This window comes from Ochotona curzoniae, unplaced genomic scaffold (assembly GCF_017591425.1).
Source record: "Ochotona curzoniae isolate NIBS_2020 unplaced genomic scaffold, NIBS_Ocur_1.0 patch133, whole genome shotgun sequence".
In the NCBI taxonomy this organism is placed as follows: Eukaryota; Metazoa; Chordata; class Mammalia; order Lagomorpha; family Ochotonidae; genus Ochotona; species Ochotona curzoniae.
In genome coordinates this window covers 316,370-342,980 of record NW_024466677.1, presented here as the reverse complement: position 1 = coordinate 342,980, position 26,611 = coordinate 316,370, and the positions used below count along the sequence as shown (strand labels likewise).

The window sequence follows — 26,611 nt, the reverse complement described above, 5'->3', positions numbered from 1 at the left end:
GGGTTGGGGCCTAACGGTTCCGAAGAGTCAAGCCTAAGTTATATAAGAGTCTGCTACAGTGGGGCTGGAGGCAGGGAGAAGCTTCTAGCAAAGGCCAGACTTCTTTCTTTCCACACAGCCTTCTTGCTACATGTCTCATTTCTACTATGAGAGAATGAGGCACTTATCATGGATGACAATTCAAGATGTGCTTTCACGGAAATAATTTTGTGAATGTACACCCATATACAGCAGAGGCCTAAACTCATTAAATTATACTCCATTACAGCAAGCAACAAAATGAGGGAACAGTTAGGCTGAAATTTGACAGATTGCATTTTAGATTCTTCTACTAAGGAAAATTAATTTGCAATTTTTACAAATTTTAAGTAACACAGAAGCAAAAAAAATATTAATGGATAACATTTTATGATACTTAAATTAAAAATACATGAATTTGTTTCCTGTTTTGCATAATTCTACCTGTCATGAATTCATTATAAAAATACGCCTCCCATTAATAATTTCAAAAGTATGAAGTCCAGCTCATGATACAAATACATGCAAGAGAATCTTCTAACAACATGGGGCTAACTTCTCAAGAGGTTAATTTATAAATTCTGCTTTAAGAGCCTACAAAATCCCAAGAAAGTACATTAAAAATATATGCAGACACACATTTTATGCTGTATTCTCTTAGTAATGAAAACAAATGTTCTTTATGTCAACACACTTTCAAAAACACAGACATACACAGTCAACTTAATTTCAGCCCATGTTCATTTCTACTCTTGGATTACAATCAGCCAGCCCAAATCAAGTTTTCCAACACTGGTGTAGAATGTAACTTTTCAGCAGATACAGGAGGGTGCCATGGATCAGGGGATGGGGACTCCTCAAGACCAGGGGGCTTCTCAGATCTCTAGCTCATCTCCCCTACCCACGCTTGTCGATGTTGCCTGTGACAACATTTTTAGTCCGTTCCAAAGCACACCGATTGTGTCCCACTAACTGGAGCCCGCAGCGCTAGATTCTAAAGCAACACCATGGACAAAAGGCTAGGAGGAAAGTTCATAAAATTCCCAGGTGGTCTACAATTGCCAAGATCCAAAAACAGAAAACGAGTCTCTTTAAGATATATATACCACATTCACAAGGATTCCAAAAACAACTATTAAAGGAAAAGAAAACTAACAGACAAGGCTTGAAGTCTTCCAAGGAGTGGCTAATCCACTATCCCATTCCTCCCAGCCCAGGCAGCCAGGTCTCAGGGAGGTTACTTACAACGATGTGAGCAGGAGACGGCGAGCGGGCGTCCTTGAGGGCCTGTCTGCTCTGCAGGCCCCCTGCCTGGACATCAAGCAATGGCCATTTCATCTGCAGGTACTGGAGGGAGGAAACAAAAAGAGAATGGAACACGATGAATTCAGACCAGAAACACAAAACAGCTTGCCCAACAAACAACAGGTGCACAGGTCAGAAGCTGAGAAACTCAGAGGCATGCAGGTAATAACAAAAGGAAAACCATGCGATTTCAATGAGCTCTTCCCTTAGGATTCAAGTTCCATAGGCCCACACAAGAGCACTTGAAAACTGTGTGGAAAATGGAAGTAAAAACAAGCTTATTTTAGTGCAAAAAAACTTTTGAAATCCATGCTCATTGGGGGTGTCCAAAAAGTTCAAGAGAAATGAGTATTATGAAAAAAAACACAAAACCAGATTTCAAAACTTCCTTGCACCAAAACTAGCTTTCCAGAACATTTTTCCACAACCTTCTGAAGTACCCTTGTATGATAGAATAGACACATCACTAGCAACTATAGTTCTGTTCTTGCATTCAAACTACAGGGTGGCTTCGGATAAAATTATTTCAGTAATGCTACCTTATATTCAGAGGGAACAGGGAGAGGATGGAAGGGAAGAGAGGAGGGAGCCCAGAGCTATTCCATAGACAGGAAGCAAACACAAATTACAAGTCACGGGTATTCCAGGAAACCATCACTTAATTCCAAATTTGCTCTCAATGACTTCCCTCTTTATTTATCACCTATACAGATGCACAGATTAAGAAAATGAGACAGAGAGACAACAAAGGAACAGAGAGAGAGACTTCCCTTCCCCTAGTTCACAACCCACATGCCCGATATAGCCAGGACAAGGCCAGGCCAAAGCCAGGAGAAAAATTCAAGCTAAGTATCCCATTGGGTAGTGGAAACTCCATTACTTGAGCTACCATTGGTTGCCTGCCCTGGTCTGCATGAATAGGAAGCTGGAATCATGAGCTGGTGCAAGGAATCAAGCTCAGGTACTCCAATGTAGGACATGGGTATCTTAACTCATGTATGAACTGCTAGGCCAAACACCACTCTCTCACCCATCATCCTTCACTACAAAGAGGCGAGCAGATTTGTGCAACCATCCTTTGTATGGTTGGAACTGCTCATTCCAATCCATAGGCTTAAGAGGACAAAATAATTCCTTGGCAATAGAGGCACATCCAGAGGCCAAGGCCACTTGACCAAAAGACCAGGTTTGCCACAGAGATACACATAGGGAGCTAGGTCTCCCTAAGATTTCTTTGAAGGTAAGAAATGAATCCATGGGACAAGACTGGTCAGTTCTGTCAAAAGGGATTCATCAGCGTTCAAAGGGATTGGATTCAACTCCTCGTTTTGCAGACAAGGAAAACTGAGACACAATGACTTAGTCCCAGGGATAAGTACAGCCCAGGCTTCCACCTTCGTCAGTGACATTACAGCAATCTCACTCAGAAAAACGTCAGACCACCAAACGAAACTTAGAACACTCGGGACTTCCCTGCCAACTTTCGGGCCTCCAAAGCAACTGATTAATGAATGTCTCCGTCAACACTCAGATGACATGTAAGAAGCCATTTTGATCATTTCAGAAACTCCAAGCATAGTAAGTGCCAGGTTTGGTATTAATTCTACAGAAAATGTCACTCAGTGAACAAAGACTCACTGTGCTTTGTGTACAACCTTCTTACTAAGCTTTCCATGGAAATGGAAAGTTGCCTGCCTTGGGGGAGCTTATGCAGGAGAGAATCTACATGCATACACACACAAGACAAACCCAAGCAGGATATTGCAAAGATGAATGGAGATCCAGGACCTCATGCCTAGGCCACGACAAGAATGAAGACAGAATTTCTGAGAAAGAGACTGGGGAAGATTGTGGAGTGTGTCTTGGTAAATTAGAAAGATTTTTAGTAGGAAGAAAAGCGGATACAAAAGGCACTCTAAAAAAGAAGTGTCTACACAAATCCGTTGAGAGATAGACACAAGAATCAAAGCTATCCATAGCCAGACCAGACCACAAGTTTCTCCAAGACACAACTGTTCATTGAATTGAAATGAAACTTCGTTATCCATAAAAGCTAGAAGATGCCAGCCATGAGCCAGTGGACTCTTCCCAAGGCAAGGTGACTGGCACCGGCTCTGTTAGTGACAATTAAAGGCCTTGCATCAAATCCCTTTTCCTCTCTGTATCTCCAGGTTTTGGTCCTCAGTTTTGAAAGTTTTGTGCTATTTGTGATAGGGATGCGGCTGGAAGTCTACCGCAAAAACGAGGGAATCCTAGGATTCAAGGCCTTAAAACAGAGAAGGGGCCACTCAGTCATCATTGTGACCATGTGCAAAATACCTGCTTTGGGGACAATGTCACCCCAAATTTGAAGTAAACATTTCAGAAGTCCCTCCCAGACCTGTAACCCCAGTCAGAGGGCTCCAGGGATCCATTTTGCCCTGTCTTCCCATTCTTACTAGCCACATAAATATGTGGACTACATTGGTCAAAACCACTCAATGAGAGCCATGCCCTCGAAGTCAACTAAAACGATGGACATCTGCCAACAACACCACGCTCACCTCTCGGTCTCACGGACTTGGGAGCAAAACTACTGCTGGGCTGAGCAGACCCACAGCTAACACTCACGCTACCAGCTCGGTGGGGAAGTCATATGGGTGGACATGTTTCCAACCAGAGCCATCTGCAAGAGGATTGGATGACGTCCAAATGTTGGCTCCACACTACAAAACTTAAGCTTTTGCTTAAGGGGGTAGACCTGCCCTGAGGACTCCACCCGAGAACTGTCATGCCCATAATGCAATATTAATGCCAAGACTATTAATTCCTACTTTACATAAAAGCTTCATTGTGTGCCACATTCAATCTCCATAGGCTACCTGCACCACATATTTTTACGGGCCTACATTTCAGCGCTCCAAGCCTACAATACACATAATTTTCAATTATGTTAGGGCAGCCCAGGATCACTGCCTATATAACATTACTGGTCGGAGGAAATGAGACTCGGCCCCACTGCCCAGAGAGCTCTAACCGAATCCAGATGGCGCAGGGAGACAGCCCCAGTCTCGCCGGCTCACAAGGACCCTGCACTGACAGCCCAAACTCTCCTTAGACTGTGCAACATGATGCCACAGGTCAGCTGGGCACCCGCAGACCCGGGCCTGGCCTAGGACTCTTAACTGGCATTTCTGGCTCACAAGGCTCCTTTTGGAGAAACAAGCACCACGTCAAGACCGCTTAAAGGAAGCGATTAACCTTCTCGAAAAGTGATGGGTTTCCCAGCTTCCTCCATCGACAATTGGTCCTCATTAATGGGGGAAAATAAATAAATAAAGGGAAGAGAAAGGAAATTAGCTACTATTACAGCCCAGAGGAAAATCTTTTCCTTCCTGGAGACATTAAACAGCAGGAAATTCTCCTCTGTTGGGTCCTTGAGGAAGACCTGAAGGGGGCGGCGGCTCAGGTGGACAGAAGGGCTGGCGTATGCCACTCCATTTCCCAGCAGTGCAAACTCGCATGTCTATCCCTGTGAGGAAGGAGGGTGGGGGCGGGGGAGTTCCCACCAGCCCTCTGAGAAAACACAGGACTACAGCTCTCTTCCTCTCGGGCTACTCAACGTGGAAATTATGAATTGCCTAGAAAAATACTCAACTTTTCAACAAACTGCAATCGAAGCAGGCTGTGGGAATTCCTGCACTGGAAACTGCTGAAATGAAGTCAACTCAACTTGTGTTTCATTTGAGGCAAAAAAAAAAAAAAAGGCCAGGCCACTGTGGCAGGAGCATTTATTTCATCCTTCGGGTACAACTGCGTTCTGATCACAGCATGCTAAGGTTTCTCTTCCCCTCATATTTTTATGCTATGTCCCAGGAAGCTTAAGTTAAGCTCTGGACCTATGGGCAAAACCTCAAAATGAATGTGACACTTGTGGCCCAGAAGAATCCCAAACAAGCTGCCAGACCTAATGAAACTGTCAGCGAAGAGGAAGAGCGGAGCGTTGCTCATTTCTTCTCTTCTGCCTCCCCCAATCACAAGGGAGAAGTGGAGGCCAAGGGTTAGTGAGGACTTTGCACATCCGGGCTCCTGCAGGACACTGTTGGGCAGCAGGCGGCACCTCCTGCGGTGAGCCTGATCCCTCCAAGGCCACCTTCACACCTGCCGAGCTGTCACTGGCAAAACCCACCAGGGATGAAGATGAGGATGGGATGCCAAAGAGGCCAGGAAACTTCAGTTTTTCCTGATTGAACACCTGCACAGTATCTAGTGCCTCCTTTCATTCACGCAGTCACAGATGGGCAGGTATGTGCGGGGGAGGGGGTTTCTTTGTCATTTATCTGCTCAGGGTGAGATTGGCACACTTCTCCTGGGAGGTACAAGTTGAGCAAAGTGTTCCAGACTTTCTCCTCTTCACCCCAGACGCCTGCCACTGTGAACCCAGTGGGACCTGGCGATGAAGCTGAAATCTCAGTTTCACACAACTCTGTGTCCAGAAGCAGTTGTCATCTTGTCTGATTTTTATTTTCCAACTTTCTAAAAAGCAGTACCATTCATGCCCCTAGCTCCATGAGACACCCAGAACAGGTGGGAAACTTGTGTGGGCACATGGGTAACAGCCCGTAAAAGCTCAAGGGCTGGGATGTCCAAACAGCCAAACATGAACACGCTCATGAGGCAAGGTGTGGCATCCCAAAGATGGATCTCTTATCCCAACTCGATCACTGTGAACTGCACGGTCACTGGCGGACTCAAGCGCTGAGGGCGGTGGGGGTGGGCTGGGAAAGAATCCAGCCCTCTGGTGGAGACATCCAGTCACAAGGTCCAACCACCAGGACCACAATCTCACAGAAATAACTACCCCTCCTTTCTAAAATGGAAGTTTCCGAAATCCTTGAGCCATTCTGACTGGAAAAGGCCCACGTGGTCCAAAGGTGGCGGTGGTGATGCAGCCTACATCGCCAGATGCCCACAAGGGGATCCCAGGTCCCCCTTCCAGAAGTCCAAGGAGAAGTGTTCCAGTGTTCTGGGGCCAGACACTCCTCTCCCCAGAGCTTTCCCAATGGAGCCACTAGTCACTGAGGACCAAACTGTAAGGAGGCGCCCCGCTGTGCTAGCTCTGCCCACCCTGGGAGATAGCATCAGCCACAAGCTGGGGGCAAAGTGCAGAGTTAATGGCGAGAAGAGAGGCACCCTTGAGTCCAGAACAGGCTGTTTAAGAGAGATGAAACTGGTCTCTTCCAGAAAATGAGGCCCTTCAGAGAGGCTGCCATGGGGACGGCAAGCCTTTACCTTCGTAGAGGACAAATGGCAATGGAAAACGCTACAGTGGTTTGTCACCAGGGGCAATTTTCCTAGGAAAATTGACTTTCTAAGAAACCAGAGTCAGCCATCACTCTCTTGATGAACTTCCACTGTAAACACCACTTGTCTGCTAGTGCCAGAGGCTGCCTGGAGGATATTTTGATGACACAGAAAAGTCGACCTTCTGCCAGTGCACCCAAACCCAAGAGTGCAGTCTGCCACACCCATCATATCCCAAGATGCCATTCCTGCAAGGTGGCTGGTTCCTCCTCCACCCACCGCAGCATCTGCTTCTCAGCAGACTTTGCGCATCAGGGGTGGCTAAGGTAATCCAAGCAAAGGCATCTAAGATAGTCAATGACACAATGGAGAAAGGATTGACATTGTGAGAAATGAACTGATGGTGGCAACAGGTGACTCCAGTCCTTGCTGACTTACTCAGAGACTTTTCTCCTGTCCCACTTTGGATCCGCCTAATGTTCCTTCCAACTATCCAGACGGCGTCAACCATCTCTCCTGCAGCCCAGCATTAGCAATACTGATAAGGAGCACGGGCTACACTTGCACACCCCAACTTCCTTTCCCAGATTGACTGTCACACTGTTCCTTTAAGATGATCAAAGCGATCAGCTCTAAACCTGACTTAGAGGAGAGGGTGGTAGAGCAACGGTAACCAGGAGCCCAAAGGCCAAGGCATGGTAGGCCAGCTCAGGATTCACACACCTACACCTGTCCCTCCACCATGGGAGAACTCCCAAAAGGACTCAAACGGGCAGTGGGCACCAAGCAGCAGGAAGCCTGGGACACAGCACAGAGGATCCAGGTACCCAGTTAGGGATCCCCAGGAAACGTGCCTCACAGAACACCTCACTCCATTACAGCCCAAAAACGTCCCAGGCATAACCATCGCAGAGTCCTCATGAAGACCCAGACCTGGCTGGGGAGACACCACAGAGCGAGCCACAAAATACACGAGAGATCCCTCGGTCACTCTCTCCCTCCCAAACATACATATTTATTTTTATAACACAAGGGTCAGACACAGCAAGTTCAGCAGCCCTGTGTGACACCAGCATCCCATATCAGCGTTCTCTGGTTCAAGTCCCGGCTACTCCACCACTTCCAGTCTTGCTTCTTGCTGACATACCTGGAAAGTAGCAGATAACGGCCCAAATCCTGGGATCCCTACCTCGGTGGAGTTCCAGGCTGCTGGTTATGGCCAGGTCTGACCTCAGCTGTTACAAGTACTTAGGGGAGTGAATCGGTACAAGGAAAATTAATATCTCCATCTCCAACCCTGCCTTTCCATCACTCAGTCTTTCAAATATATAAATATATAAATATAAATAAATAAATAAATATATATTATAAAGAAATATATAATATATATATTTCTTTATATATATATATATAAAGAAAGGGAAAAGGACCAAGGCTTTCTGGAAACTTCCATTTTGAAAAGAAGGGGTAGTTATTTCAGTGATATTGGTCTGGCAGTTGGACCTTGCCCTCACAGCCTGCTCCAATGGGTGGCTCGGTCCACAGCCCACAGCCATAGCTCATTCCCCGTGGGCCCAGCCAGGGACTAATCAGAAACAAGTGCCTTTGCAAGCCACTGTTGCAACTCTCATGAGGCGCTGGCCCAGACCATGCTACCTTTAGGCCTTTACCACCTTTCATTTTAAAATTAATCGTGTGGAGTCCATGTATTTTGTTTTTTTATGGCAGCTGCTGCTAATAGAAAGGTCAGGATGTCCCAGTTAGCACCTGCATCTCCACAGTGTGTGAAGGCAGCTAGAGGCAGCTGTGGACCGGGAAAGCGGTAGGAAGCCACGGGACAGCTCAGGAAGGCAGTGTGGACATCACTAAGAGCTCAGCAGGACACAGAACCTCCTGGGACAAGAAGGCATGAAAGGGCTGGGTCAATCAAATTTGGCACATCCGTGGAATGGAATACCTACCATTCAGTGGTAGACAGATGAGATAGCAGCCTGTGCTACTCTACCAATACATCCAAACATCAAAAGGCCTATGAGCCAACAGGAGCAGCAAATTCATGGAGACAGAAAGCATATGAGCGAGACCCAGGGGCTAACGGAGGAGCGAAGTGGACCAAGATTGCCAGAAGATATATGGCTTCCTCACAAGATAAAGAAAATGCTCTGGAAACAGGGCCAGGAGTGTGGCTCAGCAGGTTAAACCACTGCCTATGACTCCAGCATCCCACATGGGCGCTAATTCGGTTCCCAGCTTCTCCACTTCCCATTCTGCCCCTGCAAAAGCAGAAGATAGGCCACATGTTTGGGTCTTTGCTATCTAGGATGGAGTTCTAAACTCCTGGTTTTAAATCTGAATGAGATGAGCCATAGCAGCTATTTGGGAGTGAATCAATTAATCTGTTTCTTCCTTCCTCTCGGTAACTCTGCCTTTCAACACATAAATGAAACTTTAAAATAGTGTGAAAACCATCGTGATGTTTATACAACTTTGTAAAGAAACTAAAAGCCATTGACCTATACACTTTCAATAGCTACATGCTACAGAGTATGAATTACATCTCAACGACAATAATTTACATCAATTTACATCAGGTGACTTGGAAGAGAAAGAGAAGGAAGAGACAGTCCCAAAGACGTGCTTCACCCCTACCACACTAAGGGGTGAAAGCAGCAGGAGACAGGGCATTTCTTGGCAAACAAGGAAGCCTAGATGGAGCTTGGGTTGGTGCTGAATCTCAGGGAGGGAACACAGTGACCTCACAGAACCGCACACCACAGGTAGCAGGTACCCGTGGACAAACACGAGCTGTGGGATGGGAGTGTGTGGTAATGAGAGGGGCATGGGGTTACCACAAGCACAGCCCAGTGGGCGAGTCATAGAGCCCTCCACTGTCCCTGACCTGGACAGGCCAGCTCCATGCCTCAGTCTCTCCCTTCACCTGATGGGCATACAGGTGCATGACATCGCTCACTGCCAGTCCCCTGGCAGGCTTGCTCACCAGTCTCAGATTCAAAGAACAAGTCCTGAGAAGGACAGAAGGGAAAAGAATTATACAAAGCCCAAGATGGTTCAGATTTCACTTTTTCTTCTTGGGATGACACAACACGGAAACTGCTTGCAATGCAGAGTTCCAGGTGACTTGTGAAACACACAAAGCCAGTGGGGCAGGGGTTCGGCTGACCTGGGATAGCTGTTTCAGATGCATGAATCACCAGACTGCAACAGACATCAACATCGCGAGATTGTAAAACCTCGTTCTCTCTCCACGCCTGGGGCCCTTGAGGCTTGGGTGTCTCCAAGTAAGTGTCTCCTTATTCCGTTTTGGTTTGCTCCAATTATAGAACAAAAGAAAACGGCAGACACAGCGACCACATAGCAAATCAATCAACCTGCTTGCGACGGTATGCATATGAACCGGAAGCAAGACAAACTGGGTGCACGACCTCCATCTCCGACAGCAACCAAGACCTGCACGGTTCACTTCTCTGTACTTCTCCACTTTGCTACATGCAAGAGAGGCCAGTGGCTCCGACGAGATCTTCAAGTCTTTTTCTTTTTTTTCTGTGGCGCTTGTCTGTAGCGCTACACCCAGAAAGTTGACAGGTCAGCAGTGCCTCTAGTTTATTCTGATGGTGAGGAACAAACCCCTGATCCTGGGGTGGGGAGGTGGGGGGTGAGGTTTGCTCCAGGCTGACCTTGCAAGGCCCCGCACTGCCCCTGCACACGAAGCTGCCCGGCCTTCGCCAGCCACGGCCTGCCACTCAAATATCATCTTGCTGTAACAAATTACTCCAAACCCCGGATTACGGCTCTGTCCAAATCCCTCCTAGAGAGCGAGGAAATAAACATCCTCTCACAGGACTCTGCCCCTGGTGGTAATCCCTGTCTCTATTTGCTTCTCCTACAAGCCCTCGTCGGGGAGGTCTCCGCGGTGCTCAAGCCCACGCTCCTTGCCGACAGAAGCTGAATGTCTCAATTGTCCATGGGGCACAGGCGAAGGCGAGGAGAGGCGCACACAATAGCCTGCAGACTCCACTGCCCTAATCCTGGGCACTCAAGGAAGTCCACACCCCAAATTCCTTCCGAGCATTCCGGAGGGACGTGCAAGGATGGATCACCACAAAGTCAGTAGGTGGCTCAAGCCCCAGACCACCCCACCCTGGGGAAGAGGGAGTGAAGGAGAACAGGGGGGCAGCATCGCATTTAGGGGAGGCTTTAAGGAGGTGGGGAGGGATGGAGGCAAAATAGGGAGAGGGAAGAAGAGCTAAAAGGATGCAGGCAAAAGAGAACCTGCGCCTGACCCCAGCTTGCAGTTTCCTTTAATAAGCTACTAGGAGATATTTCGAGCACAATAACTTCATTTGGGGGAAGGAAATGCAGTTCTGTCCACTTCCAAAACCTTCTTGGAAACACCAGGGTATTCCAGGCACTTGGAGCTGTGGAGGGCTGCTTTGTTTTTCTAATTGTTTACCACTCACTGGTACAAGCCAAGAAGCACAGAGCAACACAACACCATGGATGTTAGGTTAGCATCCATGTGGGTGAGCTGAACTGATTTGAAGCCTGGGCTGCATCGAGCTAGAGTCGTTCTCCTGGTCAGCACAGCCTCCGATAGGGGTCGGTTTAGGAGGGACGTTTCCAGGAGAAAACAGAGACACTGGTAGGGAGATAAACACTCCTGTTAAAACGCAAACATTAAATCAAGTTCCTGCTTCAAAACCCACAAGCAGCAGGTGAGCACCTGACACAGTGATTTAAGCCACAGACTGGGGATGTCCACATTGGAGTGTCACAGTTAGACTCCCGACTCCACCCCCTCTTACAGCTTCCCGTTGGTGAACACACTAGGCGGCAGCAATGGCTCAAGCACTTGGATTCCTGCTGCCCATGCGGGAGAAATGGATCGACTTGTGGCTGAGTTCACGCTCTCTCTCTCTGCCTCTCAAACTCATAAACAAAAATTTACAAGGCAAAAGAAAATCACCCAGTGCACGCAGCTGCCCCACCTCCATCTCCTCATTTACTGGCCACAGCTGACCACACTCGCTTCTCTGGATGGAGCCACCATAGTGCTTCCCTAAACCAACTGGTTCTCTGCTTTTGTGGTTTGTCTTTAAAAGGACTCGGCTTGGGAAGGAAGCTAACCACTGGACTCATTAGTATGTCATCTGGACAGGCAAAATCAATTCCAACAGCGTCAAGTTTGGTTATTCCCTCCCAGGCCACGGCCTGCACTATTAATAGCAAGGAAGTTCCCCAGGCTTGGAGTTATTTGTAATCCCAACCAGCTCTGACCACAGAGCCCAGCCATCTCTGTGCTACAGCCCCTGGGGACTTGCAAGACAGTATTCCAGGGCTTGGTTCTTCCATAGGGGTGAAAATGTATAGTGCAGACTATCCTCAGAGGAGGAGGAAGAGGGAGGACTCCCACAAGAGGATATGACCCCAGGGAAGGACTGGGAAGCTAGGGGTAGGGACCAAGGCCTGTCTCCATCCATCTGACCAGGCTTCTGGGCTCTGTCTTATAGCCTGAACCAACCCCACAGACAGAGGTCACCACCTTACCTCTACCCACTGTGAGGTCAGCTGACAGAAAGTTCCAGAAGCAGCAGCTTAGTTAAAACTAAACTTTAGGGCCCAGCATGGTGGCCTAGTGGCTAAAGTCTTCACCTTGAACACACCAGGATTCCATATGGGTGCCGGTTCTAATCCCAGCAGTCCTGCTTCCCATCCAGCTCTCTGCTTGTGGCCTGGAAAAGCAGTCGAGGACGGCCCAAAGCCTTGGGACCCTGCACCCACGTGGGAGACTTGGAAGAAATTCCTGGCTCCTTGCTTTGGATCGGCTCAGCACCGGCCATTGGGGTCACTTGGGGAGTGAATCATTGGATGGAAGATCTTCCTCTTTGTCTCTCCTCCTTTCTGTATGTGTGACTTTGCAATAAAAATAAAATAAATCTTAGAAAAAAAAAAACTAACCTTCAACATCTCATGAATTCTAACTTCTGACCCAGGTGTTCCAGTAGAAACTTTCAAAACACAGCCTCATGATGGGCTCAAGGCCAGATGCACAGATAGGTACCTTTCGGGCCTTGGACAAAATGGCTTTGCCTGTGATGGGAGGATGCAATCAGGGGTAACAATATTCTGCCCTCGGTGGGTGCATATGAGTTAATGAAGAGGGCTCCAGTCAGGGCTCCCCAGGCCCTGGGGCACACGAGTAAGCAGGCTTTACTGGGTTGGGTTGGTGAGCAAGCAGTCTCCTTGCAGGGAGTCCAGGGGAGAAGGGAGGGAGAAGCATGTGATTGCATAAGTAAATGCAGTGGGTCAACACAGAGGCGCCGGGGCTGGGCGCCTGATCGATAGGCCTGCTGATAGCAGCCGCCATCACTGTCCACAAGCACACGGCCACTCCGGCAGGCGTTCCCGTGGGTGTGTTCTGTGCACCTCCTGCTCCTTCTCCTCTCTCCATGGCCCCAGCGAAGGCTCTGCCTTGAGAAGTACACCCCTGCTGTCTACAGTTTCCTAGGCACCAGAATGCAGGGAGCCAATTTAATGAGGGATCGGTTGTAGAGAACAGCGCCTGGGGCCCGGCCTCCGTGCAGGTTCGGGGGAAGACCCAACTGAGAGGTCTTCCGGGTTCAGCCTGACTGTCTGTAGGCTCAGGGGGCTCCAGCAGATCCCAAGCTGGTGAACAAAGGCATATGTACACTGGGGACAGCGTAAGCTCTGCCCTCCAGGTTACCGAGCACAGCCTCACCTGTTCTCTCTCTCCTTGCTCCTTTTCCTATGGACCACTGGGCCCAGCTGAGTTGAGCAGCCAGTTACGAGACCTAAAGACTGCCCATTCTCAAGACGCAGCTCAGAACTACTCTCCAATGCCCTCTGTCTGTGAGAACATTCACTGAGCATCTAGGCCGTGCTTAGTGCTAAGAACCGCGTCCCTTCAGACAGCATGCAGAAAGATATGGTCAACAGTCAGATGAGCCTGGGGACACAACTCATCTCTCCTGAGCATCAGTTTCCCCATCTAGAATATGCGAGCCCAAAGTAAACGTCAACTCCCTGGGTTCTTACTAGGATCAAACGATTGGCACCCAGCATGACCTATACTGAACACTTAGAAACTGCTAGCTATTATATTATTAGGCGGCTATTATATTGCTATTAATATAATCAGTATCATCCCAATAAACCCCATTGGGATACTGCAAAATTATAAATCATACAAAAAGCAAATCCTCAGAAACATGCTATTATCCAATGCACACAGGAAGATGGACACTGTAGGCTAAGTAAAAGCAAGTGACCAAACATGGTTGACCAGTTGGCTCACCCTACACCCAACTCGCCCATCCCCCAGGCTCCAGGAAAGTGGAATTTTCCTCTAAACTCCATTTGGATTCCTTCCAGACACACAGAAAAAAAGCTGACCTGCAGGTTGAATATTCTCAGCCACTGCTTCTGCCCCCTCCCGCTGGCTCTGAAACTTAAAGAGGGTTTTTCACATGCTTGCAAGCCCTCAGTCTTAGCACCCAGCAGATATGCAAGGCACAAGCAGGCATGTGGAGGCACAAGTCGGCCTCAAGAAGAGGCAATGACAACACACTGGGTATTGCAGCGACTGCTCAAGACAGGGCTACCTACCAAGAAGTCATCATTCCAATAGGCTTTGCGAAGTGTGCGAAATAAACATGAAAAACTAAAAGACCTTTCGTAGAAAATCTGCCGCTGTTCTCCAAGGAAATGTCTTGGATTCCCCTCCCCTCCTGTATCTTTTCTTCACACATGCCAGCAAGATTTAACACCCAGCCCATCAGACCACTTGCCTAAAGAAAGGGTAGGCTGTTGAAAAAAAGAAAGTCAAAGAGATACACCCAGTGTCCCTGGCTTAACCACTGTGAGGCATTAAAACACAGGTAAGCCATTTGGAATCCCAGGCTCAGGATGACTGCCAGTCCCTGCTTCAGTCCAAAGCCCAACGTGGGTTTCCTCCTACCCTGACCACACTGTCTGAGAACCAGGACAGGCAAAGACCAGGCAGACAACAAGTCACGTGAGACATGAGAGCACCCAGGGCAAAAGGCATGTTGTGGGGAGTTCAGTGTCAAGTACAGATTTCAGAGTGGGAAGGCAGGTCAGTCATGGTGTTTGAGGCCAGACCACCAAGGGACGCAGAGCAGACCACTTAACCTCCCTTGGCCTCAGTTTCCTTTCTGTGAGAAGTAGAGGTGGCGGCTCTTTCCAGCAGAGCTCTTGCCAAGGCCTAGTTCCAGGTGGCAGCTTTAGAGGAGTTCCTAGTACATTGAGTGCTCACCACAAGCTGTCAGCTCCTGACACCACTGTTGTCACTGAGACATGCCACACCAGGGGCAAACTGGGCAATGGCATCAGGACAGGTCTCTGCTTGTTGTCACTGTCATTCACATCCCAACACCAGCTCCTTTGCTGGGTGTTAGGCTGGCCATGGGAGACACTCATGGGGCCTAGGAGCCAGGGAGCCTACAAAGAGTTCCCCCAATTCTCACCAACGTACTGTGTAATGGGGGCAGAGACCTGGTGCCCCCAGCCCTCAACGGCCCATCACCCACCACCCCCTTCACAGCAGAGAGACGAGGGGCCCCATTACACAAGACCCAGTTATTTGGCAACCCCCCTTGCAGCCTCAGGATTTGGCCAACTGTGCCCTCTGTCCCTCACAGGCAGCACCCCACCTTTCAAACAGCCGTGGTTAACACATCCATAAAATAAAGATAATAACAGCATCTCTTTGGCGGGCTGTGGTGAGAACTAAATGGGGTAGAGTACTTGAAAAGTACTTTGACTGTAAAGTATTATAAAAACAGAAGCTGTTATTATGACAGAAATGAATCCTGCCTCCGCATGCCACAGCTCCCTGCCACCAGGCACTCACTCTGTGCACCAATTAGACAACACATACTCCATCAGGCAAAAGCTGGCCTGGTTCTCCAGGCTGTGGGCAGTGGGGTTCATGAAGAGGGGTCCAGCCTGAGAGTGCGTTTCCAGGCAGGCATGAGGACCCCACAAGTCCCTGTACTGTGTCTAAACACACAACTCTGCTCCCAACATGGTGCCCTGACCAGCTCCTCGGCCACCTGCCCATGGATGGGAGAACCACTCCACCACACCTATCAGGCATTCCCACGCTCCTGCAGTGAGCCTGCCATGCCTGGGCACAGGGGGACCCCAAGTCAGCTCTAGCAAGGCCTCACCACTGCCCTCACAGCCTGATTTCCTCCAGCCCCTAAGAAGCTGTTAAATAACACAACACACTCAACTCCAAAAAAAGCTTCCCCTGGGGCTACAGAAACTCCCAGGACTTTTAGAGGTTCTCTCACTGCCCACTATTTCTGCTCCCTGAAAAAAGAAAAAGTGACATTTCAATGCACCACTAACCCAGGTCATTCCCAAGATGCCAGCAGAGAAAGTCTGGGTGTCGGATGTACACCTGCCTTCCTCCAGGTCATCCTCGGAGAGCTATCATGCAAATAAGGAAGATGGTTTCCTTCTTATTAAGGGGCAGATGCAGAACCTGGCTGAAACCCACATGAAAGTATACTGGCTGCCCATGTGACCACATGTTCACGGGATGCAGGGGAGGGATGGGGGTTGGAAATCAATGCATTTTAAACACTCACCCATCTACTGCTTTAAAAAAGGGAAAAGGCCACGCCACTGCTGAGGCCTTTCTTTGGGCAAGTGCAGTCCCGAACCAGTATCTTCTTTCTTTGTGTAAGTCTAATTTTTACATGCATTTTTCAGCAACCTGTGCAGGGCATAGAGGGGAAAGGGGCAACCAAGACTGGAGGTACCTGACAGACCAGCAGTGTGTGTCGTGGAGGAAACAAGGCAGTCAGGGCTTACCCTCCGCTTGCCACCACTGCACCTGCTTCCCTTCAGGGACTCAGGAGCATCTGCATCCCCAGGGGAGCCTTTCAAACAAGGCCACACCCCAACCAGAGCCATGTCTGGTCTTACTGCCTTTACAACTGGGCTACCAAGGGACAAGCAGAACTAGCTGCAAATTCCTGCTTCACCCAGGCCCTAAGGGAAAGTGGCTCCATTTCTGTCAGGACTAGGAGACCCTCCTCTGCACCTCTGTCACCATAGTGTGTCCAGCATGACTCCTTTGCCACACCTGCCCAACACCCGAAGCACCCGATGCTCCCATTCCTCACGAGGGCTGCCCCTTTCCTGTTTCTGCCAGGACAGGTGCAATAGCATGTGCTGGGTCTGCTCTCCCAGCAGCTTGCAGAAATTCATCCCTCCCTCTTGTGCCTTACCACCCCCACCCACCACCAGGAAATGTCCTTCCCCTCCTGGTTTTCAAGCCAGCCTGTCAGAGCCACTTCCTTCCCCCTCGCCTCCCTTCTCTGCTCCTGGAACTGCAGCTGACAGATACACAGACCACAGGACATGCACAGGGACAAAGAGCTGCCAACAAAACAACAGCAGATAAATCCTGCAGGGGCTGCTCTGTCCCTGGCTGGAGGCCCTTTGATCCATCCTTGAATAGGTCACAGCCCCGAGAAGACACTCCACTGTCCATCCTGCCTTCCACCTGACAGCGTCTGGGCCACCCTCTCCGGGGAGGCCACTGCTCCACCCTGCACAACTTTAGCGTGATCTTTACATGCCAGGCACTGATCACATGCTTTCCAGAGCTCAGGTAATCTACACAACCAATGACAATACAAACGTGTTTGTTTCCTCAAGATCAACTGAGGAGGGGGAGCACTAACTTGATGGTCTCTTATTCCACCCCCAGCCCTGCCCCACGCCACAGTGGGCTCCCAGAACTACACACCAACTTCACTCACTCACTCTCTCCAGGCAATCACTCACATGAACCAGATCTTTGCGATAAAGAAGGGTTTGAAAGACCACAGGCCTACACTCTGAGATCAAGGCCTCGGTTTTCCCACCTGTAAAATGTGCACACGCGCGCACACACACACACACACACACACACACCACATTCCATGTACAGTTACTATGAGAAGTTAAGGAGACCCAATTAACAGGCTCAGCATGGAACTCCACGCAAAGCCATTTCTCTGGGAAATATGGTGAGTAGCACAAAACAGCCTAGAAGTCCCAGGAACTCCTGCTTCCTCCAGGACTGTCGCTGGTGCCAGGCATGTGTACTCCCTGCAGGATACTGGCAAGACGGAGGGGATCTGTCCTGACCAGGAAGGAGGAACCAGGACTATGGGACCTGGCCAAGATAGCACCACCACTCCTCATTCTCAGTCAGGCTTCCACACATACGGGAATTGGGAACACAGGATACCCAGCTCTGGCTGCAGCCCTGGGCGAATTCCTGCTCCAACCTGCCATGCAGGCTCCTTCACTGGAGCAGGTACCCCTGGTCCCTGAAGGGAACCATCCAGGGACACATCGGGCCCTGCCGCAGTTCCTGCGGCTCTGTGGAACTGGAGCCCCCAGTTTCCTAAGAGCAATGGTCCAGCGGAGTGGACATCTAGCACTCTTCGGCTGCACAGCAGAGCAGGATTTTAGGATTACTGGCTGCTCCATGTTACAAGAGACAGAGAGAAAGGGAGTGTGCGGCACCTGCACTGCTTGCCAGGGGTTCTTTGCAAACTGCAGATATGCCTCCAGAAGTGGCCAGTTGCACAGGTTCCTGTGCCTGAGGGCAGAGATTGCAATGCAAGTGAGCAGAACCACCAGGCATCAGGGGTTGCTGGGGACTCCCAGGGGTCCTCCTGAGACACTGCCAGGTCCCAGGGAGTAGCAGTGGTGCAAGGAGGACAGCCACTTCTGACGAGTAGCGGCAGGGCAGGGAGCAGGTGCAGACCATGCCGCCTCTAAGCAGAAGGCAAACCAAGGCTTTCTCTTGTAGAGGACACAGGGCTGTGCTTCTCTTCTCCTCCCTGCCTTTCCCCCTCAGCAGCCGGGATGAAGAAAGAGAAGTGGGCCACAGGGCCACCCCCTGCCCTCCTGGCTGTACTCGGGTTCCAGGTCATTTGCCTTGACTCAATGAAACAGATAAAGAAATGGAACATGGGCCCACATTTGCACCTAGAAGAATCTACTCCCAACATTCTCCTTTCTCTCACTCAAGCAACGACGGGTACCCCAGGCCACAGATGCCTGACGTATCAATACATTTAGCCAAACTCCAATGCAAAGCAATATATACAAAGCACAGCCTGGCTTGGCAGAATACACTTACGGAGGCTGTTCCACCAGGCGCGTGGGCACCCATGCCAGACCCCAGAGGATCCGGACTCACCAGATCGTGAGACCCCTGGTTGGCCACCCATGTCTCACGCACTCAGTCTTAGGCACACCACACAACATGACACGGATTTTGCTCCCTCGTGCTCCTGCCACTCATGCTTTCCACAAGGACAGCCCAGTGGGCAGAAAGCGCAGCCAGGACCCTGTGCACGCCTGTTCAGCTTGGCGCTAATAATAAATAATAATACTCTGCACTTCTCTGCTGCCTTTCATCTGAGGATTTCAAAGTGCTCTGCAAACATTAACTAATTATTCCTTGCAGAATCCTGGAGAGATGGCACAGGAAAGGGACATGGCCTGAACAGGGGGGAAAAAAATCCAGAATTTCTACCATGCGGGGATTCCAAGCTCTCCCAGGGAGGCTGTCCCTCAGGCGTGCAAGCAGGGAGAAAGCTGCCCACTTCGAAATCAGGGCTTGCTGGATTCTCACACCAGCAGACTCCACAAACAAAGCTCTGCATGCTGTGCAGGTATTGCCAATCAAGATGCTTCACTGGCCTTGAAATGAAGTCCTGCAAAACCCCCAGCCACATCTACCTGGTCCATTCAAAGCATGTGGGATAGGACGGCCACGGTGGCATAGCGTGATCTTCCACCTGTGCTACCAGCATCCCATATGGGTACCTGCTCAAGTCCTGGCTATTCTATTTCTGATTCAGCTGCCTGCTTATGGCTTGGGGAAGCAGCACAGGATGGTTCAAGGTGCTTGGTCCCCTGTACCCTGGTGAGAGACCCTTAGGAAGCTCCTGGCTCCTGATTTCAGATTAGATCAACTCCAGCCATTGTGGCCTTTTGGAGAATAAACTAGTGGATTGAAGATTTGTGTCTCTGTCTCTCCTTCTGTATCTATAAAATCTGCCTTTCAAACAAAAATAAGGAAAAATCTGGGTTCTAATAAAAGATTTCCCCACCCTGCGCTTTGCCAGGAGCATGAGTCTGATACCACCAACGCCGTCCAGAAGTTAACCGGCTCTTTGTCCAACCCCACTCCCAGCCCCAAGGCCAAGGTCCTGGGGCAGCACCTCTTGGTGCACGCAGCCCTGCCCTAATTCAGCCAGGCTTCACAGTCAAGTTTCAGCCCCACACACAGATACCAGAGACAGCAGCCGAATGCAGAGGGCAACCCCATCAGAACCATCGAATCCCACAGAGCAAAACTAATGAACAACATGCATTACCGAAGGGCACCATTTTTAAAGAAATAGCTTTAGTTCCTTCAAGAGGAAGGGAGCAGCAGTGGAGTCCATCTCTCCTAGGTGAGATTCTAGAGGAAGTTGCAGAAAGGAGCAGTTCAGCCAGGCAGGTGCTTGTATGTAAATGACAGGGCTTCTAAAGGACCTGGATCTGAGTTAATGGGCCCTCTGCTCACTCAGCACCAGGCAAACCCTTTCATCATAAGGAAAGAAATTTTCAGTTTTGGGTCCTAACCAAATTACCTGTAATTCAGAAGTCCTGGGCATCTCCTTCTGCTCTCCAACCCTGCCTTTCTTGTGAGCCCCGTGCCTTGGCGCCCATTCAGACCACCCTGGCTGCCTGCAGCCGCCTCCCTGACCCCATGTTGGAGGCCCACGACAGGCGCTTACCAACCAACACTGCTCACTCAACTTCCCCAGCCGCCTCCGCATGCTCCCGCGTCTTAGCATGTGCCAGTCATCCTGCCTCCAGCCCAGATCATCCCACCTCCCATCGCCACTGAACCCAGAGTTGCAGAGGAGTCCCTTAAAACTGCAAGTGCCTTGCTTTCCCTCTCTCTCCACATACACACACCAGACTTCCTGACCTAGTTGGAACAACACAATGGGACCTGACTGTTAGCATTTTTGAAGTTTGCTCCTGGGTGACACAGATGGTGCTGCAGAGCTTGGGAACCACGGCCCCGAAAGCCTTCTTACCAGAAGTATGCCAACTTCAGAATCTGCATTTTCGCCAGAGCCCCAGAGGATAAGAGGCCTCTGTGGCAGACAGCAGGCAAGGCTTTTCCCTTGCAGCTTCACCTCTCCGAGACCTCTGACCCTGAGGCTTTGTGCCTGCAGGTCCCTCCACCTGAGTGCCTTCCCAAGACTACTAGCAGGAAAAATACTGTGCACCTGCCAAGCGCTGAGTATCCAGGACCAAGGACTCCTCCACGACCCTGCACTCCTTCAACTGGGCTGCACACTCAGCTAAGACCACTTCTTTGCAGTGAAGATGATCACAGGCTAGCAACACCAACTCTGTGGGCAGACACCCCCAGAGTTCAAGCCACCAACCACACATGGGCATGTGGCACAGCAGTCAAGAATTAGGATGTCCATAGTTCCTATCAGGGTCTCTGGGCTTGTGTCCCAGATCAGAGGATGATTCCAGCACTTGGGTCCCTGCCACCCACTCAGAAGAAGCCTGGCCCAGCTCCAGCTACGGTAGGCATTTGGGAAGCAGACTGGCATACAGGAGAGCTTGTGTTCTTCTCTGCCTTTTAAAATAAAACGAAAAATTAATTGGATTTTTTTAAAGCCACCATCCATCCTTGAGAAACTCTATGATCTTGGTCAAGATCCTTCACCCTCTCTGTGCTCCAGCTGTCCTGCTTACATCGTGTGCCCCATACCAGCCATGCCATGAACTGCTGCCAGATGTAAATGAAGTGCACAGGCTTTAAGATGGGTGGCTAGGGCCCGGCGCGGTGGCGCAAGTGGTTAAGGGTCCTCGCCTTGCACGCCCGGGATCCCATGTGGGCGCCGGTTCTAATCCCGGCAGCCCCGCTTCCCTTCCAGCTCCCTGCCTGTGGCCCGGGAAAGCAGTCGAGGACGGCCCAAGGCTTTGGGAGCCTGCACCCGCGTGGGAGACCCGGAGGAGGCTCCTGGCTTCGGATCGGCATGGTATTGGCCCGTTGCGGCTCACTTGGGGAGTGAATCATCGGACGGAAGATCTTCCTCTCTGTCTCTCCTCTCTGTACATCTGCCTTTCCAATGAAAAAATAATAAAAATAGATCTTTAAAAAAAAAAAAAAAAAAAAGATGGGTGGCTAGCAAAGGCAGCAAAGCATGCACCTGATTCAGTCTCAGTATCTTCAATGACTCTCCAAATTTCAGAGCTACCTAGGATCTTCAGATTACAGATGTCTTCTTCCTCATCCTCCCCAAAATAGGGTTGTGTTTTCCTATAAAACCTCCCCAGGGACAATAAGGTCCAAACACATGACAGGCAGGAGGCATCAGGAACAGGAGGCTCCTGTCACAGAAATCGACTAGGACACACAACCCTCCCCACGGATCCAGGGACCCTTCATTAGGCTGTCCTGCCCTAGGCTCCTCCCTACCCAGCATCCCTGGAGTTGCCTTCCAGAAGACACTGTGCCCAAACTCCCCATTCTCCAGTGGCATGCTCCAGCCAACTGGAATGAGAAAGCATGAGACGGAGCCCACAGTGGCCTATGGGTGACACCCATGGATGCGGTTCAAGGCAGCAAGCCAGAGACTGAAGACCCCTGAGCGAAAGGTAAATGGAGCAGGGCATTCGTCTTTTATGGTCTCCCTTAATTACCTAAAAGAACAGTCCATGCTACAGAACAGATCTGGGGAAACCCTTTCATCTCTCCCTTGCCTCTTCTGCCTCCAGGGACTCCACAGGTTTTCTTAAATGTATGAAAGGCTCCGTCCAGGAATGCTATCTTTAATTTACCATCCTCTAAGGAACACAGATGGAGAGGCTAAATAAATCTGACAATGGCCCTTTACGGTGCTAAGTATGGGGAAAGCCTGGTGCGATGGCTTATTGGCTAAATCCTCACTTACCCGTGCCAGGATCTCATATGGGTGCCAGTTCAGGTCCTGGCTGTTCCACTTCCCAACCAGCTCCTTGCCTGTGGCCTGGGAGAGCAGTGGAGGACAGCCCAAAGCCTTAGGACCCTTCACCCAACTGGAAGCCCAGAAGCTCTTAGTATCTGCTTTGGATCAGCTCAGCTCCAGTCATTACAGCCACTTGGGGAGTGAACCAGAGGAAAGAAGATCTTTCTCTCTGTCTCTCCTCTCTGTAAATCTGCTTTTCCAATGAGAATAAAATGAGTCTTGAAAAAAAAATAATAATAATAACATGGGAAAAGCTACTGCCCGTCCCAGCCACATTGGGCAGCAGCCTGCTCTAGGGCTTGGAGCAAGCACAGGTGACATGCCCCTCATTCAAGATGATTGGGACCAGCAGCAACTTGGATGCAGATGGTTTTGCATTGCAGAACAGGTGCTCCGAAACCTGAAACTTCATAAGGATCACATCAGAGGTTGGAAGCTTTCCAATTCTGGAGCATGCCCAATCGCGGGCCTGGGGAGTTAGGGATGCGCAATATGGCTTAACACTCCTCTCCCCCAAGGTTTCAGACAGCCAATTCCCCTCCACAACCAGGATATGTCTCAACCCCAAAACTCTGCAGACTCCTTTCTACAGCTTGACAGCAAGTGTTTTTCCAAGGACACATACAGTGCAAAGCAGCGGAGTCTCAAGGCTACAATCCTAGGACCACGGAGGACTCGAGCCAGCAACCCCACAAGTCAAGGGCTGGCAGGGATTTGCCTTTGAGGGGTGAGTCCACCTGCAGTGAACACAGGCTGATCTAGGTGCTGAGAAGATGCAACAAACAGAAAACAGTCCAGATGCAGAGGGGAGCTGGGATAGCAGTGAAAGGAGGGCCCATCACAATCAGAATGACCTCTAGTCACCAGACAGCCAGATGTCCAGATGCACAAGACCCTACAGGAGCTGAGCAGTGGCTGCCCAGGCCAAGGAGGCACCTGGCTCCAGGACAAGAAAATGAGCACAAGGGCAGGTGCACTGCCAGCGAGGGAAGGAAGAGAAGGCAGCCTCTCCATTAGCACTGCCACCAAGTATGGTCCTGGGCGGTTCAAGGTGTTACTTCAGCAGCTTCAGGATTAAATTAATGGTATTAGGGAAAAAAGGACCAGCATGTGAAACCTGTAATTTCACAGATGTTAAGGCTTTACAGCAAGGCCGAGTTGAAATAAACAAATCAAACGTCTAGATGCATCAAATGAACACCAGCACAGGTGGTACAGTTATGCCAGAAACCGTGAAGAGATGAGGAATGCTGGGGAAACCAACCCAAAGGACTCCAGTGGGAATCCTGGCTGTACCACGCTGACCTCACCCCGGACTAAGAGACCCCGCTGTGGGACAGGCAGGTGAGTCCAGGAGCCAGGGAGCAGAAAGGTGGCGGCTCCCAATGCTGGACAGAGTCAGGGGACGATGTCCAAGCATGCACACTGTGGGTGCCCACTGGGGAGCCCCCCTTTTCCCCTGCAAGATGGGCCTGGGAAGACAACCATCCCTGGGGATGACTCATCCAACATGTGTCTGAAAAACCAAACAAACATGACTCTGGATGAAAATCTTATAAAAAAAAAAAGGAGAGCTGTAGAAAATGTTGAATTAAACAACAACTGAATGAGTGCCTGCAGGGCTCCGTGGAGCAACGCACTGGCACAGGCCAGCGGGTCACTTTCACTTTTACTTCCAAGGTCGTTTGCTTCCCCGCCTGCACGCCCGAGGCCCTCACGCCGCAGTACCCCAGAGCTGTACACAACCTTCCCGAGCCTAGAGCCCGTGCTGCCCACCCGCTGCTCAGCTTTGAAATCCACCAGAATCCGGAAACACAGCTAAACCGGGAACTGTCAATGGCACGGAGGTGCCGTGCCCAAGGGCGGGCAAGCAAGGAGCAACACAGGAACCAGGGTATAGCCGACTTCAGAGTGCCAATCACACAAGTTCCTCCTCCCCCACAGCGCCCACAGCTCTGATACACGCACATTGTCTTCCCTGCCATCCTACCCGTGTTTTCCCACTTCCCAGGAAAAAATGGGAGGAGAGAGGAAAGAAGCCCGGATTCCTGCCAACTGCTAGTGAAGCCAGTGCCAATATCAGGGTACGTTTCCAGGAAAACGTGGCGGAATCGCCGTGTTTACTGCAGCCTTGGTGATGCTGCCGCAACGCAGCGCAACCTTCAGTCAAGCTATTAACTTGAACGTTGAACTTCACAGCCTGGCTGTCTTCCTCAGCCTTCCTTTTGATGTTACCTCCAAAGCAAAAGATCAAAGGCTTTGAGTGTGGTGAGGGGAAGTCCCAGGCTCTTAGCCTACCAGCCTGTGATATATGTTAAAAACCTGGCCAAGAGAAAAAGAGAGAGAGAGCAAGAAAGAGAGCGCAGGAGAAAGAGCTGGCTCCAGAGAGGCCTGGGCTGGGCAAGGAGAAGGAATGAGGTCACCTGTGACAGACATCGACTGGGGACACATGACCTGGTGCTTGCAACACACACAACCCCCAGGAACAAAACTGCTTTGGCTGCCATCCCCCAACCCTGTGCACGTCCCAAAGGACCAAATGCTGCCCCCACAGACCCTTATCCCTGGCCACATACCCCAGGCAGTCACCGAACCACCGTGGACATGGTGTCCACGGGGTGCAGACACTGCCCCTGGGCTCTAGGGAACAAGCATTTGCTAACTGAATAATCGTTCTACGTGGTGTTCATGAGACGGAGTGCCAACCAGGATGGAAAATGAATGTGTTTTCATAGGTACAAAATCCAGGTGCAGCCCTGGGCTGCAGTCAGAGAAGGAAGTCCCAGAGGTTGTGGCGCACCTGGGATGGGAAGGCAGAGGCTGAGGCCCAGGGATGGTGTGCGCAGGACCTGGTGTAGTACTGGGAGGGAGAAAACAGTTGGAGGAACTAGGAAACAGCAGGAAGGGTGGGAGATGGGCAGGACTGAAACAGACTGACAGCTTCCCCACCTGAAAAGTATCCTTAATGCACCCAAAGATGGCATCAGACAGTTGTTTGAAATTCAACTGAAAAGACACCCATGGCTCTCTGGGGCTGTCGTTGTGGCACCGTAGGCTAAGCCACCACCTGCAGCACCTGCATCCTGCAGACAGCCTGTTCCCTGCTATTGTGCCTAGAAAGACAGATGGACCAAGTGCTCGAGGCCCTTGCCATTAACGTGACAGATCTGTGTGTAGTTTCAAGATCCTTGACACTTCAGCCATTAGAGGAGTAAACCAGTGAGTAGAAAATATCTCTCAATATCTCTGTCTCTGTGTCTTTCAAATAAATAAAATAACTTCTTAAACAAAAGGAAAGAAGAGGCTGTAAGATGTAGCATATGGGAAGGGGCTGGGGAAGTCCTTCCTCTTGACCTGGACCATGGCTACCCAGAACAAGAAAAGAGGAAGGTCCCAGCGCTGGCGACCTGAGGTCGGTGTTTCACCATAAATCAGAACTCAAAAAAAGGAGGAAGGAAAGGACGACAGTGCTCATTGGCACCCCATTGCCTACCCACACGGGTGCCCAGCCAGCCCAAGCTCCTTCCTGCCCAAGAGAAATTTAAAGCTTGGAAAAATGGCCCCAGCAGCTAGTGGCAGAGGCAGATCCACCTGCACCCCTCCCTCTGAGGACCCATCTTTCTCCTGCACCTGTCTTCTGGATGGCAGGGGTGTCCTGAGGCTCACACCCAGCGGTGCGCCATCAGAACTGCCACACAGCATGTCAGAATGTAGGTGCACAAGCTCCAGGAATAACAGTCACTCTCTCACTCTTGATGACCCCCACACCCAGGAGTCAAAAGATACGACTATGGACTGGAGAGTCTTGGGCAAAGGCCTTCCCCACCCCCCACGACAACTCACGGCTGAGGGAGATTCCAGAAAATACATCCACTGGGATGGGAAAGGCCGGGGGT

At 50.3% G+C, this 26,611-nt stretch overlaps 1 protein-coding gene across 2 annotated transcripts in view; it reads right to left on the bottom strand.

Annotated features, from left to right (window-relative positions):
• Positions 1 to 399: 399 nt before the first annotated feature.
• LOC121166354 (transcription factor 7-like 2) overlaps positions 400 to 26,611 on the bottom strand; it is a 73,708-nt gene continuing 47,496 nt past the window's right edge. For both annotated transcript variants that reach the window (XM_040995499.1, XM_040995497.1), the window contains one exon: positions 400 to 1,365. In XM_040995499.1, the coding sequence (XP_040851433.1) occupies positions 1,213 to 1,365 (153 nt within the window). In that variant the 3' untranslated portion in view covers positions 400 to 1,212. The remainder of the gene's footprint in view (positions 1,366 to 26,611) is intronic.